The sequence below is a fragment of the Rhipicephalus sanguineus genome, chromosome 3 (genome assembly GCF_013339695.2).
Source record: "Rhipicephalus sanguineus isolate Rsan-2018 chromosome 3, BIME_Rsan_1.4, whole genome shotgun sequence".
Taxonomy (NCBI): domain Eukaryota; kingdom Metazoa; phylum Arthropoda; class Arachnida; order Ixodida; family Ixodidae; genus Rhipicephalus; species Rhipicephalus sanguineus.
In genome coordinates, this window is record NC_051178.1 from 137106106 (window position 1) to 137128291 (window position 22186).

At 48.7% G+C, this 22186-nt stretch overlaps 1 protein-coding gene across 7 annotated transcripts in view; it reads right to left on the reverse strand.

The window, feature by feature from the left end:
- Positions 1 to 22186, reverse strand: part of LOC119387257 (elongation factor-like GTPase 1) — a 429910-nt gene that overhangs the window by 20211 nt on the left and 387513 nt on the right. The window contains exon 19 of one of the 7 annotated variants that reach the window (XM_049413457.1): positions 274 to 458. The exons of the other annotated variants lie outside the window; for them this stretch is intronic. Within the exon in view, the coding sequence (XP_049269414.1) occupies positions 274 to 458 (185 nt within the window). The remainder of the gene's footprint in view (positions 1 to 273; positions 459 to 22186) is intronic. 7 annotated transcript variants of the gene reach the window in all.

The window sequence follows — 22186 nt, forward strand, 5'->3', positions numbered from 1 at the left end:
ATTTCTATGCCACGCATGCATATATGCAACAGCGCCGATGCTCAGAGCGTTATCATTATTTCTAAATAAACAAACTACACGCACGGAAAACATTGTCATCGTGTGTAATATCGGCGCATTATGCAGGCATGTGTCCGATTCGATGAAATGACAGAAGCAAAGGAGTAATTAGAAGTCCGAATCTGCGTGAAGTGCGCTGTTCCGTGCAATGCACCATTACATTCACATCAACAACATAGGCAAGAAAGAGAGCACGAGCAAAAGTGTTATCACCTCCCAGTGGCTGAAAACGAGCTGCGGGTTGGCCAGTCCCGACGTCTGCTTGCGTATCTCGTTGGCGAACTGCATGCTCTCCACCACGGGCAGCACGGCCGTCACCTCGAACATCTGCGAACCCTCGCGAAGGTCGCCGCCCAGCACGCGGCCGTGGCGCCGGCCAGCACCAGCGTACATCTTGCCTGCGCAACAAGAAGAAGGCACAGGTATATATATATATATTATATATATATATATATATATATATATATATATATAGATATATATATATTATATATATATATATATATATATAATATATATATATATATATATAATATATAAAACGCACGCTGACACGTTCAGGGGCGTCGGTATACCGCATACATACTTTCACAGAAGACTCCCTGGGCACCGCCATAATGCTCTCTGGGCTGTGCTAAATAGGCGTGAGCCCCCAAAAATGCACTGCCGAGGCTGTGACGTCAGCTTTTGCGTACTCCCGTGTTCCAGCGCAGCACGACGTTTTTTTTCCTTTCTCTCTCCTGTGAAAAGGTCTATATAACAGCGCTCATGTACAGTACGATCCAGTCTTAAAGGGAACATGCGAGTACGATGTATGTGCGAGTTTGACCGTCTTGCAAATGACTCGTGGTTGGGGCGCACCGGCATCGTTCTACAGGCAAACCGGCGCGGTGCAGTGTGCACTCAGCTTCAGCCGAAACTTGAGCTTGTGCTTTAGCCTTTAGGCTATACAATAGTGGACTGCACAGGATACTGGGTTGTCAGGAGAAGCACCTTGTTATTATACACTAAGAGTGTAGAATAGAGTCACAGTAAACGTAAAGTCTGGGGGGGGGGGGGGAAGTAACGGGTCGACGTTCTGAATGCTTCTATATACTATAGCGAACGCGCACAAGGACTACACAGAAAAGATACCCGACAACCGCTAGCGGTTGCCCTGTGTCTTTCTGTGTATAGTGAAGCATTCAGTCAGTTACTAACTAGCCCAGCTAAATGCATTCACGACGTTCTAGCTAACGCAAATACTATATCTACGTACTAATTAATGTACATAGCCTCGCAAAGTATATTCAAAAGTGAGGCCTCTGCTGAGAGTTTGACTAACGAAGTTTAGTTGAACGTTCCCCCTAGTACAAATTAGTTAACGCTTCTTTGTAGCGCGGCACACTGTGCACGGAAAAACAAACAACATCTTATACTGGCAGCACGCGTGTTCTAAGTCTGACAACGGAAAGTCAAGGGTCGAATGAAATGAATGGACGAATTCATATGTGGCAGATGAATATAATGCGAAAATACTATAGTATCTTACAGGATTAGTATCCTGTAAGATACTATATAGTATCTACTAGAGCTGTGCACGGGCCGTATTTCCGAGCCCGAGCCCGGCCCGGGTCCGCTGACTTTGTCGAAGGCCCCCCCGAGCCCGACGGCAAAAGGCTGCGAGGCCGCCCGGCCCGGCCCGACGTACAAAAACACAATCCCGGGCCGCGGGCCCGGCCCGGCCCGGCCCGGCTTTTTGAACGACATTTGAACGAGCAGGTAATGCATTTCTATTCGCAATGCCCATAGACTGTCGCGCCGCCAAGCGGAATTCAGGAGCGTCCTCTCGAGGAGGGTTAGTAGACGACAAAATGGCAGCACTGCGCAGTCGCTCCCTTGTTCGGCTGTGCTAGCCTCAGTGTTAACGCGTTGGAAAGAAAGGAACACTACGACTTTGCATGTTCCCTGCATCAGTAAACAAACCGGGCCCTCCGTGACACGAGAAATCTGATTCGTTCTCGCGAGACGCGAAGTTTTCGTGAAAATAACGTGGCAACTCGCGCTTTCAATGCTAGCCCAGAGCGTACACATACTATCAGCTTCGCGAGGCTTTCTGTAGCCACATTGGTTAGTTAAATGTTATCGTCTGACATATTCAGTTGAAGCTCACCCTGTTTTACTTGCATATAGCATTGGTCAGTGTTTCTTGTAGTGCATGAATCCCATAACACTGTACGCGGGTGGTCGCGCGGGCTCGCGATGTGCTCTTGTATAACTGAGAGCAGAGTGTTCCTCGCGCCCAGACGCCTCTCTAATTGTAAACGTGGTGACGCGGAGTGGTCGAAGTCGTTCGGCGGAGGAAATTCTTCAGATGGCTTTCAGCAGTGATGTTGAAGGAAACCATCTTGACGACGAGGGTTTTTCACTGGACGTAGAAGACTGTGGAAGCACCGAGAGTGACAGCGACGATGAACCACAACTGCTAACTCACGAGGAGCGAGTTGCACTTCACGTCCCCTCGTGCGTTAATGTTCTTTCACGCTCGTAAGTCACTTTGATTGTATTTAATGTATAATATCCTTGAGCGAGATCAAAATAAAAGCATTGTTCCTCTTGTGCATTGCATGTATTCACAATTATTGTGGATATTATGGAGCGCCGCATGCCGCCAACACGCTCGAGCTCGACCAGCGAAGCGAAATGGTTTCGATGGAGCGTGCAGTCACGGCCACAATCCACGCCTCTCGGCTAACTTCTTCGACGTTGCGAAAAGCATACGTGTGCATTCTTTTCGATATTCATGTTTCGATCGTGCTGATCGAACCTGCAACATGCGAGTGAAGTGAATTGCACACGGCTAGAGTCTCAGCATGGCTGTGACACAGGCGCTTCTGAATGGTATATTAAATGCTTGTGTTCCGTTGAAGACGTAACTCCGCGTTACCGACTGCGCAAGTAATGACGGCGTATTATGTTTGCAAACCATCACCACGTTAAACGTGTGGTCCCGTGCAGCAGCGATGGCGCTACTCGCTGGCGGCCTACTACTGCGGCAAATCAGTCAGGCAGGCTCGGTACGTATCTATACCTCGGAATGCCGTTCGGCTCATACGTCAATTCTAGATCATGCAGTTTTATGTAGCACCCACAGGATTTCGCGAAGCATCGTTATGCATGGTAACGGAGCTGAAATATAACCTTTCACACCGCAGCAAATAATTAGGGGGCGAGACCTTGCACTTTCCATGGTTTGGGAAAGTATTTTAGTCTCATATCCATTTCAGCACAGCTCGATCATTACTTCATCCGGTGAAAGTGGCACGGGTCGTACGTCCGCACGTCCTATCTGTTCCTATGCTAACAAACGGGTTGACCCTCCTCCTGGCGCCATCTTGAAAAGCACGGCGCGCCACCTATAGTTCGTGGGCATTGCGAATATCGAGCGATTTTTTCACAGAATGAAGGGAATTTTTTTTTTATTGTCCTTTTTACCGGGCTTAGCTGGCGGAGGAAAACAGAACGCGAGACAGCTGGCGAGTCACATCCACTCTCCTTGCGTGCTGCCAGAGTTCGCGTAGAGTAGTTACAAGTAAGGGCCAAACCCCATATGCGCCCAAAATGCACACGACAGCGACAAGCGACGAAACGGGCCGTTCGCGCGATCGCCTCGGTTTCTTCACATTTGGAAACCGTCGCTCTTCACCCGGAGTCGCAAAAACACCCAAACCGGATGTACATCAGCGACGTACTAAGCACATCAGCCTGTACACCAACAATAACGTAATAATTATGCACGTGCATATAAAAATACTGCGAGACAACAGTAAACGTTTTACGTACCAACATGCAACAAATATTTCATTTGCATTGCATACCTGCCACAGCGCGGCACTTTTGCAATACAAGTAGACGGCCTCATGCCAGCAACAATGGAGTTCGCTCGCCAAAGCCGTCACGTTTATGGGGTATGCCCATGCAAGCTGACGCTTGCATGGCGATCTACGTCGGGTCGCTGTCGCGTGTATTTTCACTCATATGGGATTTGGCCTTAAATCTAACGCGAACAGTCGCGTGGCGTCGTCACTAGCTCAGGTGGTGTTACTTCTCTGTTTGTCGGAGTGCAACAGAGGCAGTGCTTTACCTGCTCCCCTTGTGTTTAAAGTAGCGAATGGAAAGGAAAAGCGGTAAAGGGCGGTTGCGGAAAAGGCGCTGTATGCGTGCTGGAAAACAATTCCCGCTCATTCTGCATATTTCGGGCTACCCGGAGCCCGTGCACACCTCTAGTATCTACTATAGTATCTTACTATAGTATCTTACTATAGTATCTTACTATAGTAAGATACGGGGGGGGGGGAGCTGAAGAACCGACGGAGAAGAGAAGAGGAAGATGAAGTCGGCAATGGCTGAAAAGTGTGTATATTAAACAGCAAACGTTCCTTTCTCCTGTTGGAACTTTATACAGTTCAGCGAAGCTAAAGAATATGCAGGATATCAGTGCCACTGCAGTGAAAGTTGTTCGCTATACAAATATATTCTCCAGCTTACTTTTCTTTTTTGACAAGTTTTTTTAACTGCGGCAACATGGCGAGTATGCTGGAAAGCTCAACTGTCACGTCTTTTTAAACGAAGCACAACGCGCCTCTACCCGACTGCATTACTACAGAAGGCATATCTGAGCGGTGCGGCAGAAAACGGTCGTATGCGTCCATGGTTCGAGATCAAAATGTGACGACACAAAACTCGCAAGCACACTGCTCGCAAGTGACGACGTGCAACAAACAATGTATGATACGCAAAATGCGCGCGTTGCTTATACTATATATGTGCCAGACTAGTTTAGTTCGGACCTCTTTTTTTTTTTTTCAAAGAGAAACGCTTCTCAACAGAGCACGTTAGCTTACTAAGAAGCTGACTCACGAGCTGCCGCACATTAGTATGAAATTCTCCTTACTACTGGGGCTACCATTAAACGCACCATTACAGCGATGCAAGGCGAAGTGAGAGAAAGACGCACACGCCGATTTCATCGCGGGAGTTTTCTTCGTAGCTGACACAAACAAGCTGTAACTTGTCAAGCGACGAATATAGGCAAGAGTTCAAGGAATAGCAAAGTCATGCGTGCGTATGGTCATGTGTATAAGCAACGGATTGCATAATTAACGCAGAGCGCCGAGCGAGAAACGCGTCTCTCGGCTGCCAAGTGGGGCTGGCACTATTCCAACTCACGCTCAAAGCGTGAACATCCCGCGGACGCCGCATGTATTCTGAACAAAGCGGCCACTTAAATGCTTGCGCTTTTGAAAGGTGTCGCAGTTTAACAAGCGATTACAGAACAAATAAAACGGGTCACTAGGAAATTCTTGACTCAAAAGGACACGCCCGCATGCAGGGCCGGTATTCCAGCGACTCCGGCCGCGTCTAAGCGATCATATCCGCATTTGTGGCGTCGAACTGACAACGCTCAAATGGAAGAAGACGTGCCATAGATCGCCTGAATTAAGCCACTTTCGAGAAAGCGACCACGGTTGCAAACACGAAGCGTATAATCGCCGAATTCACTAAACGCGCAGCGTGTTCAGAGAAAAAAACGAGACGCGGTTGAGCAATGCGCATCTACAATAACCATCGCAGCGCGGGGTTCAGTCAAGCGCGAAATGGGCTCAGGTTCAAAAAGAAGGGACGTCGATTTCGCGGCCGAGTATATAAGGTTTCGAAATGGGAGGAGTCAATGAGGCGCCTGAGAGAGCCGACAGCCCAGACGGCTGGCATTATAGACGCCGTGCGCCAGACGCTCATACACGGTCTGCGTCATGCTTAACGCGAACACGAATCGTACCGTGCAGGCCCCGATTTCGCGCCACTTACAACCAACGATGATTCACCCGAAAGAAGCGGCGCCGACGTACTCGCATTTGGCAACCACGTGTACACTCACTCAACGCGTCGCCAGTTGTCCTGCTAGCAGATCGGACCTAAACCACATTATGTGGTAATGTGAAAACCGCTCCACCTCCTGCGGGAGGCTGCCATGCGCAGCTACAACCCCGAGCTTCAGGAGGCTATACTGAGGTGGGCTGAGGGGGGTAGAGGAGGCCTATACCACGAATAGGATCCCTTGCTTTCTTCTCGCAGCCACTCGTTTCTCTCTCTCTATCTGTCCGACGAAAATTATGATGACAAAATGTCCGAGGTGCATGTCTCGTGACGCTATGCAAGCGACGTCCACGGGCCATTTTCTGGAACGATCACCTCTGGAGATATCGCTTCCAGTGCGCGCTGATTGGCTCGTTGCAGCATGGGCGAGCTGCTAAATGGACACGAGAGATTACACGTCACGAAAACGACACTGTAGCCGACAGTGATCGTATCAGAATACGGCCCCATGTCTCAAATTACATTCTAATAAAATACATAGTGTTTTTAATAATGCTACAGGTACAAATTAGCTAGCGCACTGATGTAACAAACCGCCGTAAACACGGCGTTCGACGTAAAATTTGTTTTCATTTTGTCACCCTTTATCGCCACATCTGACCGTGCATCGCGCACTCTTGTTGTTGAGAGTGTAGGTTTGTTTTATTTGTGAAATTTCGCGATTTATTATATTAATACGAGCGTATACCAAAGATGTGGTATCAATGGTAATTAATTCGTTGCTTAAGAGTAAGTAAAAGTACACACTTAAAGGTTTCGAAGCCGGCCGCTACCAACGCGCACTAACTCGACCAACGTATGATTTCTCACCAATAGAAAGTCGTATAACCACTGTTAGATAAAAGTTAGATAAAATTATAATGCGTTAAATACGCGCTAGCTTCCAGCGTAAAAAGTCTACATAGCTTAGTGAGTGACACAGCAAACAGAAAAAGAAAAAAGGAAAACAGAAAACGTATTTACAGGAACTACGTGAATAGACGAACCGTATTCTGTACGCGGTTCGCACAGCACCATTTCTGCGATTCTCCAGTTGTGTATTTCTTTGAACGCCTCTTGCATCATGTGATGCCTTCTATAGACTGATCACTGACCGCGAAATTAAACAGCTGGAAGTATACTTAACAAAAAACACGTTGTGGGGCTAGTTGGTGATGCGTATTTGTTGCGCCTATAGTTTCTCGCAGTTAAAGGGACACTGAAGAGAAAAAATGAATTGGTTTAAATAGATAAAGTGTGCTCGGAGAACTCTTGTGTAGTTCATTTCACGACCATAGGTTTATTATTAGAGGAGAAAACAAAGTTCAAAGTTTCATTTTTAAATTTCGCGCCGAACTTTGTAATTCGTGACGTAAAAGACTTCAAAGAGCATTTAACGTATTTTGGCGCCACTGGCTCGACGAAATTTCCACAAGCTCGTTATGTCAAGTCTCTGGGCCCCTCAGAGGACAATGTACTTCGATTTAACCCATTAGGAACTACGTGGGCCCAAGCAGGCGCCGTCAAAAATATGTGACGTAACGGCAAATGGTGCGGTAATTCCAAGGTGGCGTCGCCACCTGTATTTTCTTTTTGCGCGTTTTCTCGCTTATTAAGCGTCTTTGCGCAGAAAGCGTGGTGTTTTTGGTATCGTGGAAGACTACTTTACTAATGCGAGAAAAATCGTTTTGCTCTTTAGTGTCCCTTTAAGATAAATTTTATATATATATATATATATATATATATATATATATATATATATATATATAATATATATATATATATATATATATATCATCATCATCATCAGCCTGTCTACGCCCACTGCAGGGCAAAGGCCTCTCCCATGTTCCGCCAATCAACCCGGTCCTGTGCTTTCTGTTGCCACGTTATACCTACCAAACTTCTTAATCTCATCTACCCACCTAATTTTCTGTCTTCCCCTCACGCGTTTACCCTCTCTTGGAATCCAGTCAGTTACCCTTAATGACCACCGGTTATCCTGCCGACGTGCTACGTGCCCGGCCCATATCCATTTCTTCTTCTTAATTTCAACTATGATATCCTTAACCCCCGTTTGTTCCCTGACCCACTCTGCTCTCTTCCTGTCTCTTAAGGTTACACCTATCATTTTCCTTTCCATCGCTCGCTGCGTCGTCCTCAATTTAAGTTGAACCCTCTTTGTAAGTCTCCAGGTTTCTGCTCCGTAGGTAAGTACCGGTAAGATGCAGCTGTTATATACCTTCCTCTTGAGAGATAGTGGTAGACTACCATTCATGATTTGATAATGCTTGCCGAATGAGCACCATCCCATCCTTATTCTTCTAGTTATTTCACTCTCATGGTTCGGCTCCGCGGTTACTACCTGTCCTAAGTAGACGTACTCCTTTACAACTTCCAGCGCCTCGCCACCTATCGCAAAGCGCTGTTCTCTGCCAAGATTGTTCCACACTACTTTAGTTTTATGCATATTAATTTTCAGACCTACTCTTCTACTTTCCGTATCCAGTTCAGTAATCATGAGCTGTAATTCGTCTCCCGTGTTACTCATCAATGCAATGTCATCAGCGAATCGCAGGTTACTGAGATACTCTCCATTAACTCTTATCCCTAATTCTTCCCAATCTAGGGCCCTGAAAACCTCCTGTAAACACGCGGTGAATAGCATTGGAGAGATCGTGTCACCCTGTCGTACGCCCTTCTTTATTGGGATTCTGTCACTTTCTTTATGAAGGACTATAGTGGCTGTGGATGCGCTGTAGATTTCTTCCATTATGTTTATATAGGCTTCGTCGATGCCTTGATTCCGCAGTGCCTGCATGACTGCTGATGTCTCCACCGAATCAAATGCCTTCTCGTAATCTATGAAGGCTATGTATAGGGGTATGCATAGGGTATATATATATATATATATATATATATATATATATATATATATATATATATATATATATATATACTTTCAGTGGCACCAAGCGAGTAGCTACAAACTGCAAAAGCCGGCCCCGGCAACAGATTCGTCAACTCAAGCAGCGGGTACGTAACATTTGACAAATGTGTAAGTGATCGAGAGCCATAGATTTGGGTTTCGACGAAAAGCGACTAAACGCTGGACGAGGGGGACCACAGAGAGAGAGAGAGAGAGAGAAAGGGAGGCATTACAGCCACCAGAGCGCTGACCGCGCCGCAAGGGGGCTGCGAGTGCGCGTCGTGTACGAGCTGCACCCATAACTTCACCCTGCATGCGAGTCTCCAGCAAGCTGCTGCTCCCTCGGGAGGCACGCGCACATATCTGCCAGCCTGCTGGTCGCCCGAGTGGGCGTGGCTCCCGGCCAGTTTTTTCTTTTCGAGGCAGGTTGGCTGGCGCACGACGCCACGCTTCGGGCACGCGCGCGAGGTTGTTATTCGCGTAAAAAAGAAGAAGAACAGGAGGAGAACAGGAATATACGAGTGAGATGGGAGAGAACCGATACACGACGCGTGTGCTCCGCACCACTAATCGCGCCACAACTTTACCCGCCGGCCAAGTCGAGAGAGAAGCTTTGCGCCGGATGCGCAGCAAGGCGATTCGAGGAACGATTTCAAGCGGCCTCGCTCGCCGCAGCAGAGAAGGAAGAAAATATCAATAAAAAAACAGCAAGAATACACACACACACACACACACACACACACACACACACACACACACACACACACACGTGTGTGTGTGTGTGTGTGTGTGTGTGTGTGTGTGTGTGTGTGTGTGTGTGTGTGTGTGTGTGTGGATGGATGGTGAGCCACTTGAGGAGCCACACAACCACCGCCACTCTCCTCCCTACCGCCGCCGCGGGTGCTTGACGTGCATGCCGGGGCCGAGTGTGGCACGTGCCCTTGCCGCGCCCGGCCTAAACCGCCACTTCCCGGAAGACTTGGAAGTTGTCTTTCCGAGGAGAAGACCAGAGCGTAGAGTAGCCGCTTTGCGAAACAGCACTAAACATATATATGTTTTGTATAAAAAATGTATAGGGAAGAGTTTCGGAAAAATGGATTTATTCGAGATATTGCTACACAATGCCCAAGTTCTTCAAAGTAGATCCCTTGAGGGTTGACACACTTTTGCCAGTGGCTTTTCCAGAACGTCCTGCAAAACTTTTTCAGCGTGGTCAGAAAACGCTGCTGATTGGTAGTCGAGGCTTCTGAAAACACGCGAGCCAGACATTATAGCGCTGCATGCACACGCCCTGGAATTTACAATTTTCAGTCAGCTAGAAATAGTTCCCTCTTATTTCAACAAATGATGTCATATAACCAAATGACCGCGCCATATACCCAAATTCACGGCCAATGGCTGATTTGAGCGTCGCGGGCTGTATAGTTACTGAGGCCGCCGCCAGTGGCCGCCACGCGTTCGCTCGCGATCACACTGAAGGTAGGCCGGGCCGTTCGAAGAAAAAAAAAAGAAAGAAAAGGTGCTCAAGGTCACGACGTGCGCGTGACGTAACTTCTTTGCCCCATGCCATCCCTCCCTGCTTATCTTCGAGAGCGCTCGTCGGGACGAGAGGAAAAAAAAAAAAGAAAGCAATTACAGCGTGCTACAAATCCCTGTAACTCCGCTCTTACTTGACGAATTATAAAAATTTTTGCGGCGGCCGATTCGTGAGGCAATAATAATAAAAATTGTTGGGGTCTAACGTCCCAAAACCACGATATGATTATGAGAGACGCTGTAAGGTACGGCTCCGATAATTTCGACCACCTGGGGTTCTTTAACGTGCACCTAAATCTAAGTACACGGGCCTCTAGCATTTTCGCCTCCTTCGAACTCCATCCCGCGACCTTCGGATTAGCAGTCGAGCACCTTAACCACCAGACCATCGTGGCAGGTAATTCGCGAGGCAGTAAACTCCTTTATCGAAGCCATTAGATGGTTACTTGGAAAAGTGTTGCATACAAGCTCTTTTTACAACATTCAGGGTCCCGTGGTGGTTTCCTCTGAGGGAGGAATGCACTTTTTCGAATAGAAAATAGTGTATTGCGCCAAGTCGGAGCTGTAAGCAGGGTTGCCAATGGTGGCTACTTTTCGCCAAATTGGCGAATTTGAGAGGCCCGTGGCGACCTAAAATTATGAATGGCGACATGGCGAATATTTGGCGATTTTCGGCTTAGGTCTCCACCGAGTTTTGAATCCTAAGCTCAGTGTCTTCCCAACGAATGAGCGGCAACATTCTCAGTACTTTTCTTTGTTTTAGACCCACGAGTAGAATGTGCACATTACGCGTCATTCGGCATGTCCGTCCTGTAACTCGTGTGTACCTCCACAATTCAACTAGAGAGATAATAAAACGTTTATTTGATGTTCCGTGAAAATAAGATCAGTGAGTGGGATCCTTATTTGGGGATGCCATCTAGATGCAGGAGGTACTGGAACGTCCCCCAGCGACATTCTAGCACAATGTAAGTCAGCAGACTGCCTTGCAAACCGCGAGGGGGCAGTGATTGACTATAGGTTTATGGCTTTAGGTGCTTTAAGCTTATCTGAAGTTTCGCATCTGAAGGGGCAAGACGACGGGTTGGCCGCGTGTTCCGACCATTTGTTCCGCCAAAGCTCCAACTGCTCTGAATAGCTTGGCGACTTATTCACTGTTGCAGTACCCCCAGTTCAGCTCGCAAAGACTATTTTGGAATAGCGAAGAGAGGCGGATACGCGGCTATTTCTGCAATAAAAATTATTTATTGAGGCATTTTTCACTGTTCTCGGTGAGCGTGTGCAATAAAAACAATTGCTATATAACATTTTACATTGTTATACAGCAATAACGCATCGGATTGACGCGTGTAGATATAAGTAACTATAAGAAACGGTCGGTGATATCCGGTATCATATTAGTTCACACTGAAAAGGTGTAAGACTCACTAATGATCGGTTCCTGTAAGAATTCTGTCGTGTTACCTTCAATAAACCTTTTAATCCTTTTAAATCATATAAGGGTACGTAAAGCTGTCTACAAATAATGCTTTCACGGTTTTCGCCCAAGGTTTATACCCCACTTTTAGCTTTGAAACGAGAGGACAGGGATGGAAGGATATCATGAGCGTTTCGTTCATTCATCCTTGCGCCACCACGCACACCTTGCGGCTAATCGGAGAAGCAGCACCATGCACTCCCATGGTGAAGCGGGCGATACGACTGGCATCGAGAAACGTCAATATAATTTAAGGGTCATGGATGGTACTGTATTCTACGGGGCTATACGTGAGTGGAAATTTTTATTACTGGGTATGCCGCACATATCTAGAATGGCTACTTTTTTGGCGAAATTTGTAAAAAAATGGCGACTTTTGGCGACTTTTTGCTCGTTGTTCGGCGACATTTACTCGAAAGTCAGTGGCAACCCTGGCTGTAAGGTGGTTGGGGAACCGTCGCGATTTCATTTGTCAGGTAGTCAGGTATCGTAACGCCAACGCAAAATTTGATGTACCACTGTTCAATCGTTCGCGCTTGCACCGAGTCACTCGATAGGGATCCACCGAAAATACGATATAGCCTGAACGAACACTCGCAGGCGACTGGCCTTTGGCGGGTCTTGAAGGTCACATCCCCCACCACAGCGCATCCGTGGTGCGAGCGCGCTGCGACGTACAGTCACTTCAGGAAAAAAATCGTTCCCGATATTTTAAAGCCTGTTTCACATGCGAGCGACTGAGCGGCGGGGCCCGCGGCGATCGAGCAGCACCCGGACGCTCGGACGCGGCTTCGTTTCACATCCACCGCTTCTTCGCGGTGAGCGCGTCTGCGATGCGCCGCGCTGGTTGTCGAAAGCGCCCGCCCGCGGGTTTCCTTTCTCAGAGTTCGCGTGTCTTGTGTTGCGAGTTTCACTAGCCTTCTACTTTAGTGCTCGATTTTCACGCGTCTAAACCTTGAATGGTGTGAATGTACAGTGTATCAGGGTGCAATTACACAGCTTGTCACGTTTCAGCTTTCTTTTTTTACCACGCAAGTCATGTTGCGCGCACATACACTTGGCCATGGAAAAGCAAAAGAAAGAATTTGTTTTTGGGGTTTTAAGCTTTCACAGGGCTTTCGGTGGCTTTTGCTCTCGAATGCCGCAAGGCCTTGGTGCGCCGTATGGGCAAGCGGATGCAAGCGGCCCAGTCGACGACATTGTGGGTTTGTGAAGGAGCTCGTTTCTTTTTTTTTTTTGCCTATGGGCATTCTGCAGTAAAGAGGCGGCGGCATTTGTCGTCTTCGAGGTACGTGACCACTAAAGAAAAAAAAAAAAAGAAAAAGAAAACAGTAAACTATTCGAACGTGCTGCACCAGAGTAGTAAAAAAAAAAAAAAAACTGAAGCATCTGCTGCGAACAAGTGCGGAGTGTCGTAGGTTCCCCCTGTCCGGACCTATTGGTGTCACAATTAGATAAAAATACAAAAGAACAAAATGACACGTGCAAACGATTTGTCTGCTTTGATGGAAGCACAGTAGAGAACAACAAAAGGAAAAGAACGCGGCGTTTTCTACACTGCCAGCTCGTTACAGCGAATGTCGTCTGCTAGGAAACCGAGTCAGAGCGAGTTCCTCCCGGCGCGCGCGGCTGCTCTCGTCTCCATCCCTACAGTCACGTGCTCCCCACGTCACTGCTCCCCCATTGGTTGACCTTGGGCAGACGCTCTAGACGCTTTGCCGCGAGCGAATTTTTCCAAATGGAGGGAAGAAGATCGCAGCGTCCTTTGGTCGCCCTTAAAACCTGTTTTTGGGCTCCCGCGACGGCAGCCGCTCCGCTCTTGGAGCAAAATCGCTGCATGTGAAACAGGCTTACGTCAGTCACACGACTGTGCACATTTGCAATGACGGGCTATATAGTTGGCATATGTGTTCGTGATAACTTTTGTATTGCAAAAAAAGTAGGGATGCGAATAGTGGAATAGAGAACCGAATCGAATACGAATCGAATAGTGACCATAACGACTAGGATAGGAATATGAATCGAATACTGTTCGAATACTGTTCGAATGGTTCGATAAAAGATACCACGATTATGTAAATTGCGGTAAGCTTGTGTGCACTAGCGACTAGAGCCTGCGAGGTACTTTTTAACTATAGGATGAATACAGCAGTTACTTGAGTACGTATTCGATGTGGTACTTCGTCACCAGCTTTTAAACAACACTAAGACCTAAAAATTGAATAATGCTTCGCGAATGAAGATAATGAATCTCATGATAATGAAAGTGGATTGAGGGCACATTCGCTTCCGCGACACCGGAGTGTAAAGTAAGAATTCCTTCATCTGGTGATCGGTAAAGCTTTCATAGTCCCGTGAGAGCTTGAACAGCACGTATATTGGCAATTCATTAATTGAAACAAGATAAATGATCATTCGCTCTTCCAACGTGTTGGCCCTTTGGGGCTTTCCCGTTGGTGCTGATTATTCGAAAAGTATTCGAAAAATATTTGATATATGGGATATGCACTATTTGATTGGAGTACCGAATCGAATAGAACGCTATTCGATTTGTTATTCGAAATTTTCGAATATTCGCACACCCCTACAAAAATACAAGACAGAGGCGACGGAGATTTGTCACTACCAGTCACAAATCACATGCACTACAAAAAAGCGTCTGATTCATCGAGCGACTGCATATATTCGAGCCGACAACAGCATCCAGCAGATTAATAGACATGACATGAAGTGTTCCAATATCCGTACATTTTCCCACACCGAAAGTTGAAGATATTTTGAAGTTTACTCGGCGGAACCTTCGTAGTTTCCAGTGCACTGCTCAAGACGTCCTGGGCGAAATCAGAATTTTCCGATGCGCGTGTTTAGAAGCGCCTGCCAATATGGCACAAGAAAGCGAAAGTTGCATTAACGCCGTTGTCCCTGATCTCCATCTATCTATGTGTACGGAGGCATCTAGTGCTTCTATATAGTAGCCGGTAAACAAAACTCAACCCTTCAGACCGCAATGGCATAAGAAGCCACTTGACTCTACATAAATGTGTCCACGAGACACGCGAGTTCAACATTGGGGCGCGGCCATGCGCTTTGGTGACGACGGGCTGCAAAAGATCGCCAAGTGTTTTTAGCGCGTGCGACCACTTGGGGGACGTGTCCAATAGTATCCACACGCCGGTCCGAGACAGGGCCGCAGGAAGCCATGGCTTGGGATGTGACACCGGAAAAGCTCAGGTGTTGTCATGCACCGCTAAAGGCCGGGATGGTGGCGGCCGGAAACGCGCATATTCTTCGCAGGGCACCGATCGTCGGTCGCGGGCCACTCCGTTATTTGCAGCGCGGTCAAGAGAGCAGCGCGCGAACGGAAGCTCGGGAGACAGCAACAGAAACGGATACGCGCATATGCGCACGATCGGTCGCGATAAGCTTCCGTACGGCACGTTTCTCGAGAGGGCGGTCCATTACACCTGCGCGGCGTGCTTACTGTGCGCGCCAGCGGTAAAAGGTATACTTGAGTGTTCCCATTATGGTGGATATATATGCTCTTGAACGCATGTCTTCGAGAAGGGCTCGTAGGGCTTTCTGGACTAATGCGGCCGCCATGGCAAGCAATCGAACCTGCGCCCTCGAGCTTAGCAAAGCGATACCCTATGTGCTAAGCTATACCACCGTGGGTAATGATCAAGCAGCGACTTGATGTATGCGCTATAAGCATTTAGACCACTACATGGGTGCATGCGTCGTTGCTTGGAATGCAATGGCCTGGCCGAAATTAGCTCTTTGTCGTTGGTCCTTTTGCGCAGAAGAAAATTCTTTGCAACGCGGATGCACTATTTAGCGGGTAATTCTATAAGCATGCTCGTGTTGATGTCAGTTGCGTTGTCCCTTTCTATAAAGTGCAGAGGCTGTGGGACTTCAGGCGCGACCAGATATTTGAATGTGTTTGCTATGGGTGTATTCATGTATACTACGCGGACACAGCGTCCACAAATTAAATGTTTCTCTCTCTCTCTGTTTAGTGTAACGTACACATGTCAACAAGGTGTGACCATCTAAGTGCATCAGCGAAGCGCCTTTATGCAATCAAGAGGCGATATAGGGTGTTGCGGGACGTGACTGCGTCCACAAACGCATGGGATCGTTGCACTTTCACCCCAGCGTGTTCGTTCATATGTATGGACGCGTACACCGACCACATGACGATGCGGAAAGGAAGACGAAGATGATGAAAGAAGGGCAATTCCTTCGGCCGTGGCACGCGAGTAAGTGCTCGCGTGTCAAGTCGAAGCGGACGCGCACATCTACAAATCAAAGGCGCCACTGTGCTTCACGTCAATGGACAGCAATGGCAGTAATGAGGAAGTTTCCTACCGCAGCACGTTCGTATACGTGCAAGGGGGTGTGTTGCGCGCGCGTCGGTCGCATTGACCCGCTCGACATATGCGGCGGCGGCAGCTCACGCTCGGACTATCAGCCAATGAGGAAACAACTATGGGCACATATATCCGCGATACGAAGCCTATACGTCTCGGGACAACACTCACGAAACGGATACGCAGCTGCCACATGTATGCGACAGGTGACGCGACGCGAACTGAAGGCGTAGGACGGCGTGAATGCAGGTTTTCTTCTTTTCTTCCTCAAGGGGGAAGGGTGTCTAAACATGAGACAGTCATTGATGATGACGATGACAATTGCAAAGATGTTTACGATCAATTTCAATATTAACAATAACAAACTTATCTATGCCCCAGTGAGCGGTTAACGACGTACAGTGTTGCGAAGACTTCGCAAGTGGGACAATGACCTGTACATCGACAAGACTCCACGATCGCAGGCTTCGGGCATCTCTAAACACGAGTGTGCCGGTGACACATCCTGTATACAGGGGTCTTAAACACGCGGCCCGGTTCGCACACTGTCTTCGTCCGATATTTATTATTATTTTTATTTTCATAATAAGTTTGACCATGAGCTTCACTGACGTTACTGGTCTCAAGCATTTTTTTTTTTTTTCGTGAGGCACCTCATGCGGTCACTATGTGCTAAAAACATAAGCGTGGAACGAAACTTCTACATTTCAGAATCGGTGCCCACATTTCAATCGTTCTGGAGAACAGTATCGATATGTTTCTCGAGTCCTCAGGCTCAATCCCTGCCAGAAGTAACACATACATGAGATGTGGGAAAGGCCTTTTGTAAATGTTAACGTTAGCTGATCCCGCGGCCGGGATCGAACACGCGTCTTTGGAACCAGCAAGCGAGCACCGTAACTAGGGCCATCTTGTTTTAAAACACAACACAGTCCATTTACAGTTTAGCAAACAATTACACAGTGCAGTTCTGATGAGAGAACATCAAGACGGCCTCGTAAATCATTCCGTCTTCCAAAGAGATCTTGCTGTTTTGCTCTGGTAATTGGTACGCAATACTTTCCGCGCTCTTTCTGGCGCATCAAACGTCCGTTCACAGTATACGACATGGTTTTTATCGCCCAACTCCAGGCAGCGTAATCATCTTTTGTGTCCGTTTGCTTGCGGTGAGCCCGTATAGATTGTCAGAACCGGACTCGACGCTTTGATAGCGAGGCATTAATCAACCGCGCTCGATCGCTTCCCAGGTGCCGTCGTTTTCCCACGTTCGGAAAAGAAACGCATTCCGCTGGAAACAAGGCGCCGTCGAGCGGATCCTAAAACACAACTGGCACACAATGAGGCGGTGCACGAAAAAAGAATTTCGGGGCTTTCCGAGGAGGTCACGGTTGACGACGCGGTCGAAACCGTCGGACCGCTTGGCGATCTGCAGTCCACTTTCCCACTCGAAGCACCCCTCCCTCCTTCCCTTTGTTTCCTTGCGGACGGAGGGCATGCTGAGAATGCACGCGCCGACGAAAAGAATGGCAGGGAGAGGACAAAGAGCGAGTCCCGAGGAATATATTATGAAGGACAGCGCCGTGAGAAACGACGGAGGAACGTATAAAAAAGAACAAAAACAGGTGACAAGAACGAAAGCGAAGAAAGGCGAAAGCAAGCGGTGGCGAGGCCGACTCAAGTAGTTGAATGAAAACTGTCGCGGAGCAATTACGCCGAGCGCCACTGTCGCTGCTACTGGTCCCTGGCTGCTTTTCTACGTGCTCGAATATTCACTTGTTTGTTCTTGGTTTCTTTAGCAGCGAGAGAGAGAGAATGGCGTCCAACCGTGAGTAGCCTTCTCGGGGGTATCTCAGAAATTTCCCGAAAGCGGCGGGCCAAGGTCTTATGGCACAGGTCAGCGCTGTGGAATGCCGTGCGTCCCGCAAAGTCATGCGGTGCGTGCGTTCTTGCGTGTGTGTTTTTTAGTGCGTACGCCCGTCGCCGGCGGCCATCGCTGCTCGTCGTTGACGAGTGCACGCCTCCTTCCTTAATGGAAGCGCCTGACGACCGTGCAGTGGCGCCGGTAAAGCGAAGTAGCACGGCAGATGCCTTTTCTTGCCTCGGGAGCTATCAGACGAGAGCACGGCGCAGGACGCAACCGTGCAGGTCTGCGCAGCACGGCGCACAACGTCGTACTACACACACAAGCGTGTTCGTGCGCACTGCGGCGGAAGTCGAGAGAGCCGTGGCAAACGGGCAGCCGCGCCCTCGCCGCCGTATATACTGCAGCAGCAGTGCTCTCGGAATGACCAGTGACGCGAGGTTTGCGTGATGACCGTCACGAAGCGATGAGCGAGCGAGGAAGCCAGCTTTTGCGGAGGAATACAACGCCGCCTTCTCCTGCTGGGCGGTCGCGCTGAAGTCGTCGTCTATGCCTTTAGGAATCCCGAGGGGATATGCGTGCCATTGGCTACTGTCTATTAGCTTCCGCTATCCTCGCGCGAATGCTACGAAGCGGGTATCGCGCTTCAGTCCTTGAATGACACGTATGTTTGCGACCGCCAGACACCGCAGTCAGTGCCGCTTTACAGAGCATGAGTGGTAGCAATACTACCGAGGTGCGTTGTATCAGGATAGCAACAAGTGAACGAGGCTTCTGTGATGCGAGGGGCGTGCAATACTATTCTTTCTTATGACTCAAAGATTCAGGCTGAAAGCTCGAATCTCTCAGCCAATGTTCTTCTCTCCAATGCCCTTTTATCCTGCGGAACGCGCACATATCCCAGCGAACGACACTACAGTCGCGGCGATGTGCCAACGGCCAGTCCAGCCAAGGCTGTCTTAGCTACTAAGCATGCAAATACAGCTGTTCAACTACAGCTGGTTGTTTGCGTGGAAGGCGCGTCTAAGGAGGACACAACGTCGGTGTCCTCTTTGTATCGGTATCCGTTGACTGAGGCAACAGCCGCCTTCTGATAAAGGATGAGCAGCAGCGACCGCAAAATAACATCTCCTATCTAATGACAGCAACACGGCTTACATCACAGCGTGCATTATACGCTTTGCCTCAGTTCGAACACACACGGCAACAAGGTGCAAAAGTAGTCGGCCCATCTGTAGCTACTGTTTTCCGTCAAGTCAGGGACGTCAACTATATAAACCGCAAGAGCCCCACGTGATGGCTGCAGTTGTTTCCAGAAGGTTCCAGAGGGTTCTCAAGGGGCCGGTGCGGCGGCGACCGCAGCGCGTTACGCCGCGTGCAGACAACAAAAGAATGCCGTTCGCCGCAACACCAGACGTTCCGTGGAAGGGCGGCATCTGTCGCTCGTTCCCAAAGGACACAATATCTATTTTCCGAAGAGAGCTAACCGTAGGGTGTCTCCGTCGTAAACTATACGGTCTCGCAGCTTTCAACACGGGGCGCGGCGCCACAAGTCCCGAGGAGAGCTCGCGCGTACACGCTTTCCAGAGAAGGAATGCCGCGTAGTAAAGTCGGTCTTCACGAAGGCGTGTATAATTCGCGAAAAGAAAGAAAGAAGAATCGAAAGAAAGGAGTCGAGCTCAGCTCCCCATCGCTCCTCCCTTTCGCGCCTTGCAGCTGGGTATACCGCGCAGCGCATCATGAACCGGCGACGGTGCGCCGCGCCTGTTAGCGCACGGGGCTATATTGCGCGCCGGTGAAAGGACCCCGCATGGGTGTAGCTCCTCGTCGCCGTGTCGTAAACCGGCCACTGGTCGTCCTTCTTTTACGGCGCCGGGCTCGCCCCGTTCTCCCCCGCCGCATCACAAAGACGTGAGGGCCAAGCCAACAGCGCATGGAGTAGGGGGGGGGGGGGGATACGGAACGTGACGCCTTCTTCCGGCACTGCCTTCCCGCGCTTTGCAGGCGCCGCGTCGGCAGACGCTGGAACGCGCGGGCGTCGGCGCCGCGACCGAAGCAACGTGGAAGGGGAAGGCTCCGGAAAGCAGCGCCATGGGTGCGCGCGCAAGAACGCGAACATATCTGTTTCAGCCGTATTTTACATTAGGATCGCATTTCTTTTGGACATCATACGATCGTAAGAATATGGAAAAAAAAAAAAAGAAGTCACTGCCATAAGGCAAAAGTTAGCACTGGCTTTCTCACAGCATATACAACAGTTCACGGTGCTCTTCAACTCGCAAGATGCGAAATAAAGTGCATTTTGCAATGAGCAGGATATGGAAGACTAATACAGCAAACGCAGTTTTCAAACCGAAATGACACAATATCGAAGCGGACAAAGCGTTCGTCGTTCGGTATGTAATAAATAAGAGTGCGCGACAGTGAATTAATGTCTATAAAACACGCGCTATCTCTGCATAAGAACTGCGCAAACAAAAGAGAAAAGGCTGTATAAAGCGCCAGTGTAGCAGATACTCCGATAAACAGTCCCCTAAATTTAAACAAGGAAGTCAACAATATATGAGCAGATACTGTGGTGAATTGGATGCGAGCCAAGGGTTGATCACAACCTTTTCTCGCCTTAAATGGGTACTGACACCATTTTTAAATGCGAGGCATTTTTTAGCGAACCCAATGCACTTTGCGCGTTTCGCGTTTTATCTACGTATGTATTTATATATCTAGCCGCCCACGTCTGGGTGCTCTCGTGATCGCCTCCTTAACTTGGTGTAGACCAAAATTGGAGGGTAAGAGGGTTTGACGAATATGATTGTCTGGTCATGACACGCATAACGTGAAAATCCTGTCGCGTATGTCGTCAAACCCTTTCCTCTAGACACGTGTGGCACATACCCGTTGACCATAGGATGCGGTATACGGGTATGCGCCACAAGCAGGCCCGTAGTCAGGGGGGGGGGGGGGGCGAAATTTTGATGACACATGGTGGTTTATCGAAAATAAATCATGAAAATAGGCGTTTTTCTCAAATAGTCAAGGCTTTCAGCAAGTGCCCCCCTCCCCCTCCCCGAACAAAATTCCTGACTAAGGGCCTGGCCACAAGTGATTGATAGTTTATATGTACCCAGGAACGGCGAGAACAAACATTGGTAATTTAATTGCGATGATGATGATCAAAACTTTATTTCTCCCAAAAGCGGGGACCGACCCAGAGATCGGTTACGCGAGAGCGTTAAGAAAAAAAATCACGCCATATCCACGGAATGAATGATGATAAGTGGGCGAAGCTCGAGAGGGGGAGATCATCGGTAAACCGTAACTCTCCCGTGAAAGTTAGCCCATTACATCATTAGAAACACGTAAGACTGTGCGTATAATATACAAAATCAACTCTTATTTTGTTCTTGTTCGTTTGTTGTTTCGTTTCTTCGTTTGTTCTTTTCATTTCGTCGTTGTCATGGCGGCTGGATTGCGAGGTCCCTTCATTATGACGGCTTTATGGTCCGTGAAATGAAGCGAGAGAGGTTCTTGTATTGGCTGCAGTGGGAAGTTTGCAAACACTAAGTCTATGCACGTCCCTCGGATCGTGGTAGGTTGCATATGGATACATCTGAGTGAGTATTTGGAAAGCATGTGCTGCACGATCCAGTCATTGGCAATGAGGTCCACGTTGAAGTCCCCAACCAGCACAAACGGGCGGTTCTTGTACTTGTTGTCGTAGTCACGTAACGCAGCGTCTATAAACGACTTCACGTCCCCGATAGACAGGTTGGGTGCGAGGTACACGGTCATGACGGCGACTAGCAGACGGCGACTGAATCGGTGGACCGGTGTTTCGACGCGTGGTGGCGATTCCGGGCTCGATTGTCGGCTCCGCGATGGAGTGCCAAGCATGAAGCTTACCCCGCACCTCCGCCAGTGTAACGACGAGGGATCGACGAGGACACGGAGCACGACAAACAAACACGCTTTATCGATCAGAGAAAGAACTGCAACGTCTTCGTCCCTGCGCTGGGCCAAGAACACTCGCGCTGCTTCGTTGCCATCACCACTGGCAC